General features: G+C 43.6%; 1 protein-coding gene across 5 annotated transcripts in view; it reads left to right on the top strand.

Moving 5' to 3' along the window:
* NCOA5 (nuclear receptor coactivator 5) overlaps positions 1–15,956 on the top strand; it is a 29,265-nt gene extending 13,309 nt beyond the window's left edge. For 2 of the 5 annotated variants that reach the window (XM_061127398.1, XM_061127396.1), the window contains 6 exons: positions 6,728–7,054; positions 8,410–8,546; positions 9,675–9,846; positions 11,672–11,871; positions 13,236–13,556; positions 14,024–15,956. In XM_061127398.1, the coding sequence (XP_060983381.1) occupies positions 6,849–7,054; positions 8,410–8,546; positions 9,675–9,846; positions 11,672–11,871; positions 13,236–13,556; positions 14,024–14,613 (1,626 nt within the window). In that variant the 5' untranslated portion in view covers positions 6,728–6,848 and the 3' untranslated portion in view covers positions 14,614–15,956. Of the gene's footprint in view, positions 1–6,727; positions 7,055–8,409; positions 8,547–9,674; positions 9,847–11,671; positions 11,872–13,235; positions 13,580–14,023 lie in introns of those variants that run through there. The other 3 variants (XM_061127400.1, XM_061127397.1, XM_061127399.1) reach the window with 3 other exon arrangements.
* The last annotated feature ends 1,579 nt before the right edge of the window (positions 15,957–17,535 follow it).

The following is a 17,535-nucleotide window of genomic DNA, read 5'->3' as shown; positions in this document are numbered from 1 at the left end:
CACTGTAAAGACACGCCCCTGGTAAAATCCTCCTGCTCTGTGTATACTTATGATGTCTGTGATGTCAGGTAGTGTTTCCACAGGCAAAAAGGAGGCGGGGCTGCACGTCACAGAATAAAAAGTAGTTCTCATCTGTGCTGTGATAAGAATATTATATGTCATTCCACTAAAAGTATACCTAACCAGATGCTTTTAACATTTCCCATTATTGTAGGTATTCATTAAGCATTGGCAATGTTGGGGAAATAGCTTACTCCCCTGCTTGAAATCCAGTATTGCCATTGCCTGAGCATTAAATTTAAAAGATTAATTTCATCCCAGCCTAAAATTTCATCTGTAATGGAAGAATGCTTTTTTCTTTCTTTTTTTATAGCCCCCCCCCCAAAAAATAAACATACAAACAACATTGGAGGGGGCCTTTTAAAATGTTCTCCTTACCAGATTTATAAACATATGTCACTTACATTTTCATTTTAATATATCGTCTTCCTCAAAAATAAATTCTAAGATGAGGTCATTTGGGACATGGATTGGACTGTGGCTTCCCATTTATAATCAATAGGAGGGACAGCTAGGCTAATTAAAGATCCATTAAAAATCAGTCTTCTTGGTGATCCATCCCTAACTAGGTTCCTCAAAGTGTCGTTTAGCATGATTAAGTTTCATATAGTCATACTCAGTAAGATTTAGGGAAGAGGGATATTCACATTTAGTTAAAAATTCTATTCTGAGCCCTGTCTAAAAGTCTAAGCAGAGTCCCAGTTTTGTTCCATTTAAAAATAAAAATTTTCAAACCGTAAAGTCAGATAAATTGAATGTTGTATTCAAAATAGAACACTAACGTTTTGATCATTGTGCTTATCGTATATTGTCTCTTAAGATACTAGTCTGGAAGGGGCTAATCATTTCCCTGAGGGTGAACACTGGCTAGCACGCACTCTTCAGGTGCTTGCTTCCAGTCAAAACCTTGAGATAATTCCAAGTGTACCAGTATGTTGACAGCAATCCAGCTGCCTTCATTTAGCAACCCTAAACATTTTATGTGCCCCCAACCATGGAGGAATGCATTGTTCACAGGAAGAAAAAAAAAAAAGCTACCTATAGCAAGCATTTCCCTTAAGTTGTAACTGTTTCTTCAGTGTTGCTACTTTTAATAAGAAAATTGTTTCTAAGCATGCTGGCAAGACCTTTGTAACAGTTATTTTGCTGGACTTTAACCTTGAGTGTCAAAACACCTCAGTATCTTTGGGAATTTTCACAGGATTATCACCTCTTCAAACGTCTCTGTAAGCCGCAGTTCTGCTGGCATTGCTCTCGTTCAGTAATATGCCTCCCTAACGACTCCAGCTGTGGAAATGTGGTTCTCACGGGTACTGGCCCAGTCAAGCACAGAATTCTGCATCAGGGATCCCTCCTCTGGATCACATTTCAGCCTGAATTCTCATCATTTAACCCTTGGACCTCTTCATTGGACTCCACTGTGCACATTGAGAGCATTGCATAGTTAGCATGCAAGTTGTCTAGCATTGGCGCTAGGCATCAGTCCTTAACCATCCTCGGAGACCGGATCATGATTCTAGTCGCACCTCAGTTCTCAGTTTCCATCTTCAGCTCAACACTTCAGCAGTCCAGGTCTTGGACTATCCTTCTGCAGACATGGCCTCTAAGTGATAGTCTACTTTCTAAGCCTTCCTTCATGACCTGAGGAAAAGCAAGTAGAGTTAACTTGTCTACATCAAGACCTCTGCAGAGAATTTCTCTATGTGTTCGTGAAGCATGTTAGGCCTGGTGCCTCGTTGGTGAAAGTCATCAAGGATTGGTTCATCAGAAATAACCTGGCCATAGTCAACTATATTTCAGTTTTTTAAAAAAGAAAAGAAAAAGCCTAACTGCAGACAAGTTTCTTACGTGGCCTGAGGTGATTTCTATGTATCCACAGTGTTAATTCCTTTAATAACTGCTTGCTTCTTGGGTATGAGACTGCCCTAGCTATAGGTGGGCTGTGCACTAACACTTAAGATCCGTCAGTTCTCAACAAGTGCTACCTCTCTACCAACAGAAGAGTTGCATTTGTGTTTGAGAAAATTATCAGTGCGCTTCCTAGGGAGAAGCATGGGCACTTAACAAAATTTGGATCTGTAAGGTGCGATAGCTTGTTGCACCCGTTAGCCTTCCTGCACCCAGTTACAAAATTCTGTACAAGTCTGTTGTCTCTGACGGTAGCATGGAGCTCCTGGTGGGGGATCAACATCACACAGCAGCCAGCCTTTTAGAGAATGGTATTTGTGGACAGTATCTGTGACAGAACAGAAATACAAAGAGCTGATGGATTTTTTTTTCAGGAGAAAGAAGGCTGGCTTTCCAAGGAAAATATTCCAGTGAACAGAAAGAAAAAAGGAGAAGCTGACAAAGAAAAGGACAGAGGCCTTCCTCCCTGACCTTCTGAACAGCCAAGGCCAAAGAACACCATCCTGGGCTTGAGGCAGCCTCTAGCCAAAGAGAAGCTCAGAGTCCATCAGTTGTCCAAGAACTCTCAAATGCCTAGTGCTCCTCAGGAAGAGAAGCACTTCTACCAGGAGCATATCACTTGCCATCTGAGCCATGGTCTTTTCCTTCATCCCTCCCTCCTCACCTCTCAGATGTTTTCACATGGTGTGACTACCATTTCTCTCAAGGCAAAAGAGCATTGGCTTTGCCCCATCCTGCTGAATAGATGAGGAATTTGCAACAGAATTTTAGTGATGTTTATCAACTGCTTTCAGTTTGTGGACTCTGGTTCTGAAGTTTTAACTGTTGTTCAGTTTCTTTTTAGCTTCTGGTGACCTACTACCTGAGGGTACAGTGCATTGGTCTCCAGTTAAACAACTTTGGTACCATGGGATGATATAGTGAACTTCATTCTCCAGAAACTTGCTTCTAACCCACTTGTTATTTGAGGCCAAGCATCTTGTTCAGCAGGCTTCATCCTTGCGGCACTCTGAATCCTGCACATTGTACCACCTTTTTGCTATCTGGTTCTTATTTTGAGAAAGATGTTGGGGCCAACACCAGGATCCCTTTTGTTCTGGGGAGGTCTTTGTTTGGTTCCTAAAGGGTTATTTTGTTTTTGTTTTTGTCTCCAGAAGACAAGCAGTCTGCCATACTGCTTGTCTTTTGGAGAAAGGAAAGAAAGCTTTCCCTTTTCCTTTTAGAGCCTTGCTATTCCTCTCTGTCCCTGCTTGTGCTACTCCTTTGGTTCTTCTTCCCCTTGTGAATATCGTCTCTTCTACATTTTTACCTAGAAGATAATTAAGGGGGAATTTGTAGTTTTGTTGCACATAGACTTTAGATTGACTGCTTGCCTTCTCAAACTAGAAGCATGAGCCTAGACTTTGGGAATCTAGGGTATTGTGGTCAACCTCCAGGAATAAACTCTCGACAGGTGAGTAAGGTATTTCAGTGGATTCAAAAGAATGAGAACCGGATGTGGCATTTGTAATCATCCTAAGGCTGTGAAAAGTGCCATGATGTGGTGGTATTATCCCTGTCCCCACCCTCCATCCTGTTTTCTCAAGCCTATGGCTTTGTGTGTGGTCTGTGGTCTGTCAGGTTCATGATCTCTTTCAGTCTTGATTGCCAAAGAGCACTTGAAATCTGATTCCACCTCTAATGAATTTTTTCTGACTGCTCCCCAAGGCAGGTTTATCTGCCGATCATTAATCCAGAAATACTTTACAGTTGTCCCTTCCCATTGGATCCTGGGTGTTTGCCCACAATATACGCTATATCAGATGTTACATGTGTTAGAGGGATTATATGACATAATAAAAGTTGAAGTAAGAGTCTTGGTTACTTTGCACTTTATTCTAGTGGGAAAACTCTTTAGCCATCCTCATTTAAATTCTCTGATCTCCCATATGTTTGCTCCCACCAATCAAGAGTACTTGTGAGCCTTAAAACATATGACAAGGACTTTTCATAGAAACAAAGTTGGCATTTAAATTGTTTTTGCTGTGACCATGTGGATGAAGTGAAAATGAGGTTTTCTTCCAAGCTGAGGGCATCATGATGAATGTCTATATGTGTAATCATGGTAGATGACAAAAATATGAGGAAGACATGATGCCTACTCTTGAGAGGCTTACAGTTTAGTTGAATAACTTAGTTTATTAAACATTTACTGAACTCTGTGCTGTGTCCTGTGGATACAAAGCATTCAAGTGAGCTTACTGTTTGGTAGGGAAGCCATTGCAAACAAATAACTACAGAACAGTGTGATAAGTGCAGCAATAGAAATATATGTGCAGAGCAAGACTCATGTAACAGGTTCATGGAGCATCTGCTCTATGCCAGACAATATAAGCCTATGTAGTGGCTTTATCATGGAGTCAAACTGACAGTCCTTGTCTTCATGGACTTGCAGTCTAGTAGGGCTGACAGGTGTTAAACAAGTAAATTGATATGTGACATCAAATTGTGATAAATAACATGAGTGAAACAGTGCTATGAGAGAAGGTGGCCAAAATTTAGGGACCAAAGTTGTTTTTTTTGGGGGGGGGGGGTGGGGACCAAAGTTTTAAACTAACAGTATCATGGAGTAAGGAATGGTTAAGCCTGAGACCTGGAAAAATGAGTGTGGAGTAGTTCCTGCTGCACAGTGAGAGGCATTGGGAAAAACCTTGACTAGTTACAGCTGAAAAGTCAATATGGTAAGAAAGACGCAGACTAGGGAGGGGGCGGAATAAGTTTGGAGGAAACAAGAGCTGAGGCAGGGCAGAGTCTTATTAGCCTCAGTAGAGATTTTGAACTGAATTCTAAATACTCTGGGAAACCAGCGAAGGGTTTTACATATTTAAAAGATGGTTCTAGAGTAATCTAAAAGAGGATTAGGAAACAGGCAAGAGCAGAAATGGGGAGACTACTTTAGCAGGCTCTGCTGTGGTTTTGGGGAAAGGTGGTTTGGGGTTGGCCTTCATTGGTTCCAATGGGGAGAAAGAAACATGGGCAGAATGGATATCGATTTCAGAGAAAGAGTGAACAGATTTTGGAAATGTCATTGGAAGAGTGGATAGATAGGGCTTTAAAGAAAGGATGACATCCAGTTTCCTGGCTTGAGCAACTGAGTAGATAGATGTGCCATTTATTGAGATGGAAATGACTGGGGGAGGGACCTTTTTGCTGGAAAAGATCAAGAGTTCAGGGCAGGTTTTACGGAGGAGGTAATCCTTAAAGCAGGTCTTACAAGGAGACATTGTAAAAAGGTAAATCAGATCTAGATGAGTAATAGAAATAGTAAGTGCTCTCAGAGTTTAGCAGGAGAGATTAGCAGTTACTCCAGAGACAGAGAATATTTTTTGGAAGACATGGGACATGAACTTGGCTTTGAGCGTTGGGTGATACTTGAGTTAGTGCAGGAAAATCATTCCACGATGAAAAGCCATGTGAACAGAAATACTGAGTTAAGTCATAAGAACATGTGAGTTAAGTCATAAGAACAGCTTAAGTAGAACTAAGGAAGTTGGATCAGGAAATGAGGAAGAAATAATAAATGGAAAGGGGCCAAATTTGTTAGGGAAGAGTGCCCAGAAGCGTGATAGCCAAGTTGCAGTTGGTAACAGGTGGAAATCGATGGTTTATCTGGTATTTGCTGAAAGAATTGAAATCTGGAAGGTTGGATTTTGGTTTTGTATCTTAGAAATTCTTGGTGGTGCCAGCATAGAATAAGGGTTTGGATTGAACTTAAAAGTCCAATGGGAATGAACAAGAAAAGCAAAGAGTATTCAAGTGACTTGATAGGGAAGAAAAATCAAAGTTAACTCTCAAGAACTTAAACCTTGGTAACTGGGAAGATGATTTTTGGCAAAAGTGAAAAGGTCTGACTGCGCCTGAGTGGGTTGAATAAGAAGCTTAATTTTAAATATGTTGAGAATGAGTTCCCAGTGGGGTAGATTGTCTCATGGAGCATATTGAATCAGATCAAGCCGAACACCTGTGACTTCAAACACTTTTGTTTTTAAACAAAGAATACCTTGACCAGAAGGAGCCAGGTTCTACATAAACTTTAGACTGAGAGAGACCACTACTCATATGTTAAGAAGATAGAGTGTTCCTGTACTTGACTGTGTGTCTTGTATTGTACTTCTCTTTCTTCTTTCCCCTTTATTTGATTGATCCTGCTCAATGTTTTTTTAAGTAACGTTTTCTGTACTTTTAAGGATAACTCCTTGGATCACCATTACTTTGTATAAGATTGTGCCAACCTTGTATGAGATTGTGTCATTTGCTCATTTTTCCTTCATGAGTCTTGCCCCTTATTATGACCACCCCCCAACGCAGCAACTATTCTCCCCTTTTAAAATCTCTTTCAAACAAGTTTGGTGGGAAGAAATGAATGAGGGAAGACCCTTTCAGTTTGAAAACCTGTTGAGATAGAGATGATAGTTTGACATGTATACAAAATATTGAGTTACCCCCCAAAATCTGATAAACACTATGACCCCAGTCAAAACCCTTGGCTGTGGATCATACATTCTTCCTTGAATATCCTAATCTTTGGAGATTCTAAAACCTGCTAGTCTTTATTTGCTGACCAGATGGGTGACTGTCCTTAAAATTGTAATCTTATTTCTCACTGACTGCTGTGTTTTAGAGAAAAATGCTTGGAGGGTGGGGGCTTTCTCCAGTAAAGAGGTCAAGGGTCAACTCCTTCAGTTCCTTTGTCTTAGCATCTTCTTGCCCCCTCCCACAGAGATCCATATGGCTTTGGAGATAGTCGAGATACAAGACGTGATCGATCGCCCATTCGAGGAAGTCCAAGAAGAGAGCCCAGGGACGGCAGAAATGGCCGGGATGCTCGAGATGGCAGAGACATGCGAGACCCCAGAGATTTGCGGGACCACAGAGATACCAGAGACATTCGGGATCACCGAGACAGCAGAAGTATGCGTGATGCTCGGGACATGAGGGATCTTAGAGACTTTCGTGACCTGAGAGAAACTAGGAATTTTCGAGATCACCGAGATCCCATGTACGATAGATACAGAGAGATGAGAGAGTCCCGAGATCCCATGTACAGGTAACCTCTGCAGCCCTTCTGCTTGCTGGGCTTTTTGTTTGTTTGTTTTTGATAGCAGTCTTTTTTATGTTTGTTCTGCTGAACTAATTGAAAACTCTATAGCAGTGCCTTTCTTAGGCCTATGTTTCCGGTGTCTATCACCATGAGAGATGTGCTGCTTAATAAATATTTGCTGAATATGTGATTGAAGACGGATTTTACTTAATGAATGAATCTGGGTCTCTTTCTGTGGGCTGTGAATGGCACCATTGTGCAAATGGAGAAAAAGATGGGAGTGCAAATTGTTTTGGCCATGCAGGACCACAGGATAGATGTACAAATGGCCAATAAATACGTGAAAAGATACTTGACATCCTTAGTTAGCAGAGAAATGCAAATCAAAGCCACAATGAGATAGCACTTCATACTTACTAGGATGGCTTTATTAGTTTTTTTTTTTTTAAGTGTTGGCAAAGTGTAGAGGAACTAGAACCCTCATACATTGCTGGTAGGAATGCAAAGTAGTATGACCGCTGTGAAAAAGTTTGGTGGTCCCTCAGAAAGTTAAGTGTGGTAGAATTAATGATCCACCAGCTCCACTCTTGAATATATATCCAAAAGAATTGAAAAGAGGAACTCACATAGATGGGTGTGACTGTACATAGCAACACTATTCACAGTAGCCAAAAGGTAGACACCACTCAAATGTCCATCAATAGATGGATTAAAAAGTATGATATATCCATACAGTATATTATTCAGCCATAAAAAGAAAGGTCGTTTTTATACCTGCTAAGCCTTGATAGACCTTAAAAAATATGCTACATGAAATAAATATTATGCTACATTGTCACAAAAGACAAATATATATTTTCACTTATATGAAATATTTAGAAAAGGCAAATTCATAGAAAGTAGATTAGAAGTTACAGAGATTGGGGGTGAGATTCTGTTCAGATTGTTCAGGATGATGAAAATTATTTTATATATGTATACTTTTTTGATTTGTTCTATTTTTTAACCACAATTTTTAAAAAGCACAAGGAAGGAGGCTTGGGGTAGGGCCTAGAATGGTTATTCAAAACTAATATCAATAATTACTACCAGTTATTTTGTGTTTACTTTGGGCCAGGGAGCTTACATTATGCTGAGAGCGTTCTGTACATCCTCCCAGTCCTTTTGGAAGGTAGGTTAACTCAGTCCCAGCCACAGAGCTGATGAGCAATAAGTCCCAGATACTAATTTTCTTTCCTAATCCCAAAATTCTGTGCCTTACTATGTCATCCTCACAGACAGCTGGGTCTTGAAGAATTCTCTGTATTTGATTTTTGCAGGATAAAACCTTTAACATTGTGCACATTTCTTTACCTTTTCAGGAGAGAAGGCTCTTATGACCGATACCTGCGAATGGATGACTACTGCAGGAGGAAAGATGATGCTTACTTTGACCGTTACAGAGATAGCTTTGATGGACGAGGCCCTCCAGGCCCAGAAAGTCAGTCTCGTGCAAAAGGTAAAGTAGAAAAAACAGTTTATTCTTATCACAAATAGAACACTTTACAAAAGAAAGAGGAAACTAATAACCAGCTGGAAAGGAGCTAATGACTTGGCTCAGCAATTCACGAAAAGAAGAAATACAAACGGCCTGTTCATTTGTAGAGAGCATTCAGCTTGAAAATAATTTTTAAAATGCAAAGTAGTACTGTCATCTGGTTTAGTCACCCAACAAGAAGAAATAAATATGAAATACTGTCAATAAGAAAAGAAATGGGGGAATACATGTAACTCCATGGCTGATTCATGTCAATGTATGACAAAACCCACTGCAATGTTGTGAAGTGATTGGCCTCCAACTAGTAAAAATAAAGGGAAAAAAAAAAGAAAAGAAATGAACCAAAGATTGAAGCTGAAGAGGTTAAATGTTTGCTTTTTGCTCACTGCCCAAATAAATATAGCCGTCTGCATTACCTGTGTCGTATGTGGGGAGAGTTGTTTTATTTATAATTTTTACCTAAGAGCATCTACTTTTTAGATAAAGACATGTTTTTTTAAAGCCTTGATTTTCTCAGTATATTTAATACATCTTTAAGATTTTTAAGTTGTTTTATTCCTGGTCAAGTTAAGAGCCTCATTTTTAGTTTGTTACAGAACTTATACTTTACTGCCTGGTTTTGTTTGGGATTTTTTGTTGTGCTTTTTTTTTTTTATTACCTGATTTTTTTTTTTAAGCAAATTACAATTACCTGTCAATAAGAATCTTAAATGGTTGTCCCAAAAATGAATATTAGGATAATAATGAGATACTATCTTTTGCCTATCAATTGGCAGGTTTTTTTTTTTTTTTTAATGACAAAACTCAGTGTTGACCAAGATATGGAGAAATAGCACTAGGTGATCCACCCCAAAGAAAGGATGAATTAGTAATATCCTTTCCTAGAGGACATTCTGGTAGCATGTATCAGATTAAAGCAGACATGCCCTGTAATCCATTCATTCCATTTTAATGAACTTATAATAGTAAAAAAATAAAAATTTTTTAGGAGGTAGTCTAGAGGATTACTTCAGAGGAGATGTGTATATTACAACCTTTGCCTACAAGTAGTTCAGGATTGAAAATAAGGTCTGTGACTTATTTTTATAGAAAGGCACGGTCCATGTTTCAGTTTTCCCTGGTGTCATCCTGCAGAGCGTCTGAAACGTGAGGAACGTCGTAGAGAAGAGCTCTATCGTCAGTATTTTGAGGAAATCCAGAGACGCTTTGATGCTGAGAGGCCTGTTGATTGTTCTGTGATTGTGGTCAACAAGCAGACTAAGTAAGAACCCTTTGGATTTTCCCTGAGTGAGGAGAAGAAGCAGAAGAGAAATTAGAAGTTTAGTCGTCTTCTTGGCAGCTGTACCCACTGCCAGGCTGTGTACTCTGGCGTTGCTGTACTGTGTTAACCAGAGTTCTTTCAGTTGTAGATGACAGAAAACCCACTGCAAACTGGCTTGAGCCCAAAGGGAAGTTTTTAGTTTGCTTGACTGGGATGTTCAGGCATGGCTGCATTCAGGGTCAGCCTCTCATAATGACTTGGTCTTTGTGTTGCCTTCACTCTCAGACAAGCTGTCTGCTTGAAGAGACAGAACAGCGCTAGCTCTTGACATGAGACATGAATTTCCTTAGCTTAGCAAACCCATGGAAAGAGAGCTGCTTTTTCCTGTTGCTTCCACCTGAAGTCCTGGAATTATTTCCCATCCCTAGACTGTCACTTTGGCCAGCAGTGCTGGGATGCCCTGATTGGCCAGGGCTAGGTCATGTGCCCACCCATAGTGCTAAAAGTGGGATTAACCCCGTGGAACTGGTGTAGACTGAGTGGTAAAGGGGTGCCTCCCCAAAGGAAAATCCGAGGGCATGTATGTTGGTCAGGCAAAGCAGTAGATGTCCCCTTTGTGAGAGAACCCCGAGTCCCTAATACTTTGGAAGGCATGTCCCTGCATTCGTCAGCCAAGAAACTGGCTTTCTTTGTGAAGTGCCATGGCCTTGCAGAGCTGTTAGGTGACTGTGCTAGCCAAGCCAGAGCTCACAGCACTATTTTATTCTACCTCTGTTTCACATTGTTTCCTTGAATAAGCAGCTCAGAGGTGCAGAAGGGAGTGTAGCAGCTTGCAAGTTTGGCAGTAGCTATGTTCCCTTTCCCCATGTGGTTAGTAAATAACTTCATGTATTTTCTAGCAGTTTGGGGTTAAAGAGCTAATTTTCAAGGCAGAAGCTAGGGAAATAGGTGTTGAGACACCAAACAGCAGGCAGAGTTCACAGGCTCTGGACTGCCTTGTTTAGAAGTAGATGCTGCTTTAACTTGCAGATAGCTTTTTTGCCTTTTTATTTTTAAATGCATCGTAACAGCTATCATTTTCTGAGCACCTACTCTGTACTACTCCGTGCTAAGCGCTTTAAATTATTTTTCTAATCTTCATAGTAATCGTGTTTCATGTGTTTTCATTCATCAAATTTTTCCTGTGTGTGGCAGGTGCTAGGTCCTGAAGCTTAATGCTAATGAGGAAAACACACATGGCCCCTTCCTCTTGTGGAGGTTATACCCTAGTTGGACAGATGACAAAAATAAATGTATTGGTGATGAGTCTTATGAGAAGAAATATATCAAGGATCTGATTTAGATTGGAGAGAAAGTTAAGGAAATGACATATGAGCTGAGCCGTATTATTCCTGTCTGATTGGTAAAGAAACTGAGGTTTGTAAGAGGTAAAGGGATTTGCTTAAAGCTTCAACTTTGCAAGTAAATGTTAGGGCTAAGATCTAAACCTGTCTCTAGCATTTAAAACCCATGCTTTTTCCACTATGGTGTACAGCCTCTGCCAAGACAGAAATGTGCTACAAGTCTTAGGCAACAGGATGGTGTTTAGGAATGACCATCAGACCAGAGAATCAAGAGAAGGGCCTGGGATACTAAGTACTGTTCCATTGGAAGCTTGTGAGCCAATATAAAGAGAAGGAATTGGTTTAGATTCTTGGAGCCTGAAGAGGGTGCTAGGGAGACACTGGATTTGACACTAGGATTTGAAGTCTTCTGGCTGAGGTGCCACTGTGCAGATTGGGAGTTGATCAGGGAGTACTCAACTGGATCCTGTTTGTTTCTACAGAGATTATGCTGAATCTGTGGGGCGGAAGGTCCGAGACCTAGGCATGGTAGTAGATTTGATCTTCCTCAACACGGAAGTATCACTGTCACAAGCCTTGGAGGATGTTAGCAGGGGAGGGTCTCCCTTTGCTATTGTCATCACCCAGCAACACCAGATTCACCGCTCCTGTACAGTCAACATCATGTTTGGAACCCCTCAAGGTATGGAGGCCCCAGTGGGTTAGAATTCCAGAAACTTCCAGATACTAGTTCATTAATTTTTTTATGGCTTACTCAGAAGCAGCAGGTTTTAGGTAAAGGTATTTCAGCTCAAATGTGGTAGGGCCCTTTTATAAGTGCATGGCAGAAACTTGCATAGTCATTTATTTGTTTGATCTTCTTTCACTGGATACAGTTCTGGGCCTGCTGTGTATGACGTTACATTCAGCCCTTAGGTATGTGCAGTGATGTGTTGGCAAATGTTTAACAGCCAGTTCTGGGGTGGGGACGGCGTGGTTTATAGAATTTGCTGATTTCCATGGTGTAAAAACTCCCACTGTGTTCTATTTCAAGCCACCAACATGAAGTCACTTCAGGGCAAGTTGGGAAGAGAGGCGCACAGTCTGCTCGCCCCAGCGAGAGCCAGCTCCAGCACCGCTCTGGCACACCCTGCACTGAGCGCGGTGGAGCCCCTGCTTTCACCAGACTTTGGGATGAGGGACAAAGCATGTGCCAGGCAGTTAGGAGACTCTTTGTTAGTGCGCTGGAGAAGTCAGTGGAGGGACTTTGAGAAGAGGGAGGCAGCCTTGACCTCCTGGAGGCCCAGGGGAGGTTTCCTGAAGTCCTTCCCTGAAGTAACTTTTAGTCTTTTGCCCCCAGATTATTGAGACTCAGTCAACTGCTGCCTTGCGGATTGCTCTCACAGCATAGACTTTTCCCTTCTTCCACCACCCTGGGCCCTCTATTTGCCTGACCAGTTTTACCCATTAGCATAGAGTGTAGAAGCCTCTCCAGTAGGTCATTCGCCTCTCTGAGGAGCAGTCCTCAAGATGTGTGAAGACATTTATATCAAGTGCCAAGAAGTCTTCTCACCACCTTATAAATCTTGTTGCCCAAGGGTGAGGGGAGGAGGTTATTTAGGATCATAATTTGATCTTAATCCATAACCTTTGAACTGATACATTAACAGACAACTCTATCCTGAGGAGCGCGGTGGAAAGCCAGGCTTTACAGAAGGGCTGTTTGGACCCCCATGGCCTGCCTCCTGTGGTTATTCTCCACATGGTCTTTTTGAATCTGTGAGAGACTGTCGTGTTTCTCTGGTTTTTACTACATGTCTGTGATCTAAGAATTCCCCACAGAACTAGCTCTCTACAAGGGTGTCTGTTTCCCACTGAAGAAACCCATTCTCTGTCTTCCCAGCTGCATCCCCTCCCTCCCACCTCTCCCCATCCCCATTCCAAGGCTTTTTGTCAGTGAAATGGTTTTCTTGCTTGTTTGAGGTCAGGAAAGGCTTGGTAGAGTTCAGCAGGTGGGCACTGAAATCTGTCATGGGAGAAAATAACTCATGTCATTCCCTCCTACAGAGCATCGCAACATGCCCCAGGCAGACGCCATGGTGCTGGTGGCCAGAAATTATGAGCGCTATAAGAATGAGTGCCGGGAGAAGGAGCGCGAGGAGATTGCCAGACAGGCGGCCAAGATGGCTGATGAAGCCATCCTCCAGGAAAGAGAGCGAGGAGGCCCTGAGGAAGGGATGCGTGGGGGGCACCCTCCAGCCATCCAAAGCCTCATCAACCTGCTGGCCGACAACAGGTACCTCACTGCTGAAGAGACTGACAAGATCATCAACTACCTGCGAGAGAGGAAGGAGCGGCTTATGAGGAGCAGCGCCGACTCTCTGCCTGGTGAGCTACGTGGCAGGGCCGAGGTGAAGTTCTGACTCTGCATTTCTCTACCCCCAGGCTCTGTTGGGAGGGTGGCAGGCCCAGGGGTCTTTGGGGTGCATAAGGGAATGAGCCCATCCCATGGGTTTTCCCGCATGGGCCATCCTTGCTGGTGTAATAATGGTAACTTAAGATTTGGATACTGAATTCTGATCCCTGTAGTTAATGTGGTGGTGGGTGGGCTAGTATTGCTGACTCCCTGGGAACCAAGATGGATGCCCTTTTTTTTAAAAGTAGTTCTCTGGGGAAACTAAGCTGTTTACTGAAAACAGCACATACTATGAAGTGGCCCCTTTGGGAAATCAATGTTATAGTCTGTGTACTGTGTGATTGATGTAATCAGTGATTGTTGTTCTTCCCTGGGCTGCTAAGCCTCCTGCCCATGGAGGGTATTTTTTAACCAGATACCTCCTCTTTCTGTCTTCTAGGCCCGATTTCCCGTCAACCACTCGGGGCGACCTCGGGTGCCTCACTGAAGACACAGCCAAGCTCTCAACCGCTCCAGAGTGGCCAAGTGCTCCCGTCTGCTACACCCACTCCAGCTGCACCCCCCACCTCCCAGCAAGAGCTTCAGGCCAAAATCCTCAGCCTCTTCAATAGTGGCACGGTTGCGGCCAATAGCAGCTCTGCATCCCCCTCAGTTGCTGCCGGAAACACCCAGAACCAGAATTTTTCCACAGCAGCGAACAGCCAGCCTCAGCAAAGATCACAGGCCTCTGGCAATCAGCCTCCAAGCATTTTGGGACAGGCAGGATCTGCTCGGAACATGGGCCCCAGGCCTGGGGCTCCTTCCCAAGGGCTCTTTGGCCAGCCTTCCACCCTCCTGGCACCTGCCAGCAACTTGGCTAGCCAGAGGTCTGTGTCTTCCACAAGTATCAACTTTGACAATCCAAGTGTACAGAAAGCTCTGGACACCCTGATCCAGAGTGGCCCTGCTCTCTCCCACCTGGTTAGCCAGACCACAGCACAGGTGGGGCAGCCGCAGGCCCCCATGGGATCATACCAGAGGCATTACTGAGGCTAAATCTCAACTTCCCCCAGGCCCCTCTTCCCCCGGCCTCCTACCTGTTGCGTCCTAAGTAGAGTTACTTGGAGGATGTTCTCTGCGCATATCCAGGTCCACATCGAATGTCATAAGTTTCTACCACCTGCTCTCTTCTGCCCAAGGCTGTTGTTACTTATTCCTTCCAGAGTCAGAGTTTGTACTGCCTTGGAGGTGTATTTTTTGTTGTTGGGGTTATTTTTTTTTTCTTTTTTCTTTTTTTTGATAGAAAATAAATATCTCTGGGGTCATGGGCAGTATAGGTGTCTGGGCTCCGTTTGTATTTCATTTGTCTCTGTCAGCTCGATGTGGGGGCGGGGGAGGAGAAGCAGCCAGGCCCCAGCTGGCTGCATGTGGGGTGGTCCTTCCATGGCGAGAGCCACTGCCTTTGTTCGTTTTGAGCCTCCCCAGGCTTTCGGCCTCACGCAGGCCCACCCAAGCACGAGCTCCTGCCTGCGTCCCTGTGTAGGGTTGTAGAGCGCAGGCTGGGCCTGGTGGGCACGGCGCAGGTGCGCCCCGTCCCACATGTGTGGGGGCGGCCTGAGGGCTGCTAAGCAGGCTGCTCTGGAGTTGAAGAGGGGCCATGGCAGGCACTTTTCTGCCTGACCCAGAGTAGTTGGTTCTTGGTTTTTCTTTTTTTTTTTTTTTCCTTTGTGGCTTTCATTGCAATGGAAGATTTTCCATGGACTGAACAGCATCGGTCACCAGCAGTTTAACCCAAACTGTGAATCTGGGCCCCAACCACTCTTAACCCTTTAACATTTGTCAGCTTCTTCCTCACCAGTGGTAGTTTCATGGAGTTGGCTCTGAGAAGACCGCTCTAGACTCTGGCAGTGAACACCTGTTTTTTCAGTGATTGCTTTGAGCTTTTGGCCCAGAAACCAGGCTCTTGTTCTGTTTTCTGAGCAGCAGGAGGTAGGGACCATTTTGATGTCAGACTTTTGGTAGCCAGACGTGTTCTTGATGCAGGAGGCTGTTCAAAACTTTTGAGCCAGAGTGAAGTTACTAGAGGGAGGACCTCTGCCTGCTGCTCTAAGTGGAGCCAAAGGAAGCTGCCTTCTCCCTAGGGATGGTGCTCCTTAGAGCCTTGTGGATCAGCCTCAAGGGACCCCTGGCGGAGACACGGGAGAGCAGTGACTTCAGCTGAGTCCTTGCCAGTAGCTGAGTAAACATTGGTTTCCAAAACTCAAGGTCCCCAGATGGCAGTGTTTTATGTTCTGACCTGTTTGTGTTATATAGTGGTTTTTTTTCCTCTTTGAAACTCCTGTGTTGTTAATAAGATGAAATGATTACTTTTTAATTAAAATGCAAAAGTGAAAGCTGTGTCGTCTGTTTTTGGGTGAGAATCCCCGTAGGGCCTCTCTGTGGCATTGCTTTCCAAAGTTTGTAGGGGAGGCTCCCTGACAGCACTGACTGCTTTCAGTCTGCCGTGAGGTCTGCCCCCGCTTGTCCTCAGCCTGCAGTCAGGCCTCAAAACCTCTTAACCCTAGCTTCTCTCCTACAGCTCCCCTAGTTAGAAGCTTTAACCGCAGTTTGGAGTAAAAGCCTGCTGGGTAATTATGATGGTGTGTAAGCATCCTTGTTTGTGGCAGACTTTGAGTGTGTCAGGCTTGTCCGCTTATTCTAAGGAAAACAGAATGGCGAGGAGGCCATTTCTGACCAGAAGGCAATGGAGAGAGGGGTGCTGTCCTGTTCTGATTTTGTCTCAGTTGCCAGCTCATTATGCAAGGGGTTGGCAGAACCAGCATCCCAGGTGGGGGCGCTGGAGGGCATTTCATGGAGCTCCCCACCAGGAAATGGTGTGAAGTGACTGGCACAAGGCTGCCAGTAGATTAGGGATGAAGACACCGACAGCGCCCAGCCTGAGCTGGAGGTGCTCACTATCTCAGATGTTTGACAGGGCTCTGGAACTCTCAGGACACAAACCAGGCAGCCAGACCTGAAGGGTCAACCCAGCCAACTCTTCTGTCGGTGGTGGTCGGTGTTTCTGATGAAGAGTCTGGGATCCTCACGGGGGCCCACTTTGAATACCCCTCTTTCCACCTACTAGTTCTCCCTGGAGTGTCCAAACAGCACACCTCAGGCTGTGAAGGGTATAATAAAATTATTTTTATTGCATTTTGTGCAGACGGGAGTCTAAAAAATTAATACAGTAAAAGCTATAAAGCATTAAATGGGAGCATTCAACAATAAAGGAAAGAACCAACCCTCTCCTTTTCATCTTGGCACAAAGAACACGAGATCAATACTGAGGCAGAATGCGAAATACTGAAACACTGAAAATTAAAGGCAGGCCTAGTAATAGTAGTAAGTACTCTGGATTTGGTTTGCAACCTCTCTTATTTACAAGGGTTTTCAACTTCATTGCATTGCCCTGCACATAGATCATCTAAAACAAAAGCAACACCAGTTATCACTACAAGGCTATTGAAATATTGCACTCAGAATAAAAGTCACTTGAATGGACATGAAACATCTAGCTACATGATTATAAAGATAAGTTGATGAGTGACGGGTGATAACATTCATAACAAATATTGCACATGTAGCACAGAAAACTTGGGGTTTTGTTGTGGGATGTCGGTTTTCATCAATGGAAACTTTGCTCTTGCCAACCAGACAGCCTGGGCCCAGATAGTGCAACTTTGGTTCCCTAAGTGATGTTAATACAGCCCCCTTTCGGTTCTGCCTAGCCCACCACTTCAGCCTGGGAGTGCTAGGCTCCCAGAAGGCTAGACCCAGCTGTGGTTCTCAGAGGGAGGTCTTGGAGGATGGGGGTGGGAAGTGCTGGTGTCTAATACCTCCAACTTCTGATTACTACCCGGAAAAATCTATCCAGCCCCCTGATCAAACTTCAGAGAGGCCTTGGTCTAACCGCAGGCGTCCAAACCTCCTCCA

Source organism: Dama dama, chromosome 23, assembly GCF_033118175.1.
Source record: "Dama dama isolate Ldn47 chromosome 23, ASM3311817v1, whole genome shotgun sequence".
In the NCBI taxonomy this organism is placed as follows: domain Eukaryota; kingdom Metazoa; phylum Chordata; class Mammalia; order Artiodactyla; family Cervidae; genus Dama; species Dama dama.
The sequence above is the reverse complement of the archived record's forward strand: the minus strand, read 5'-3'. Positions and strand labels throughout refer to the sequence as shown.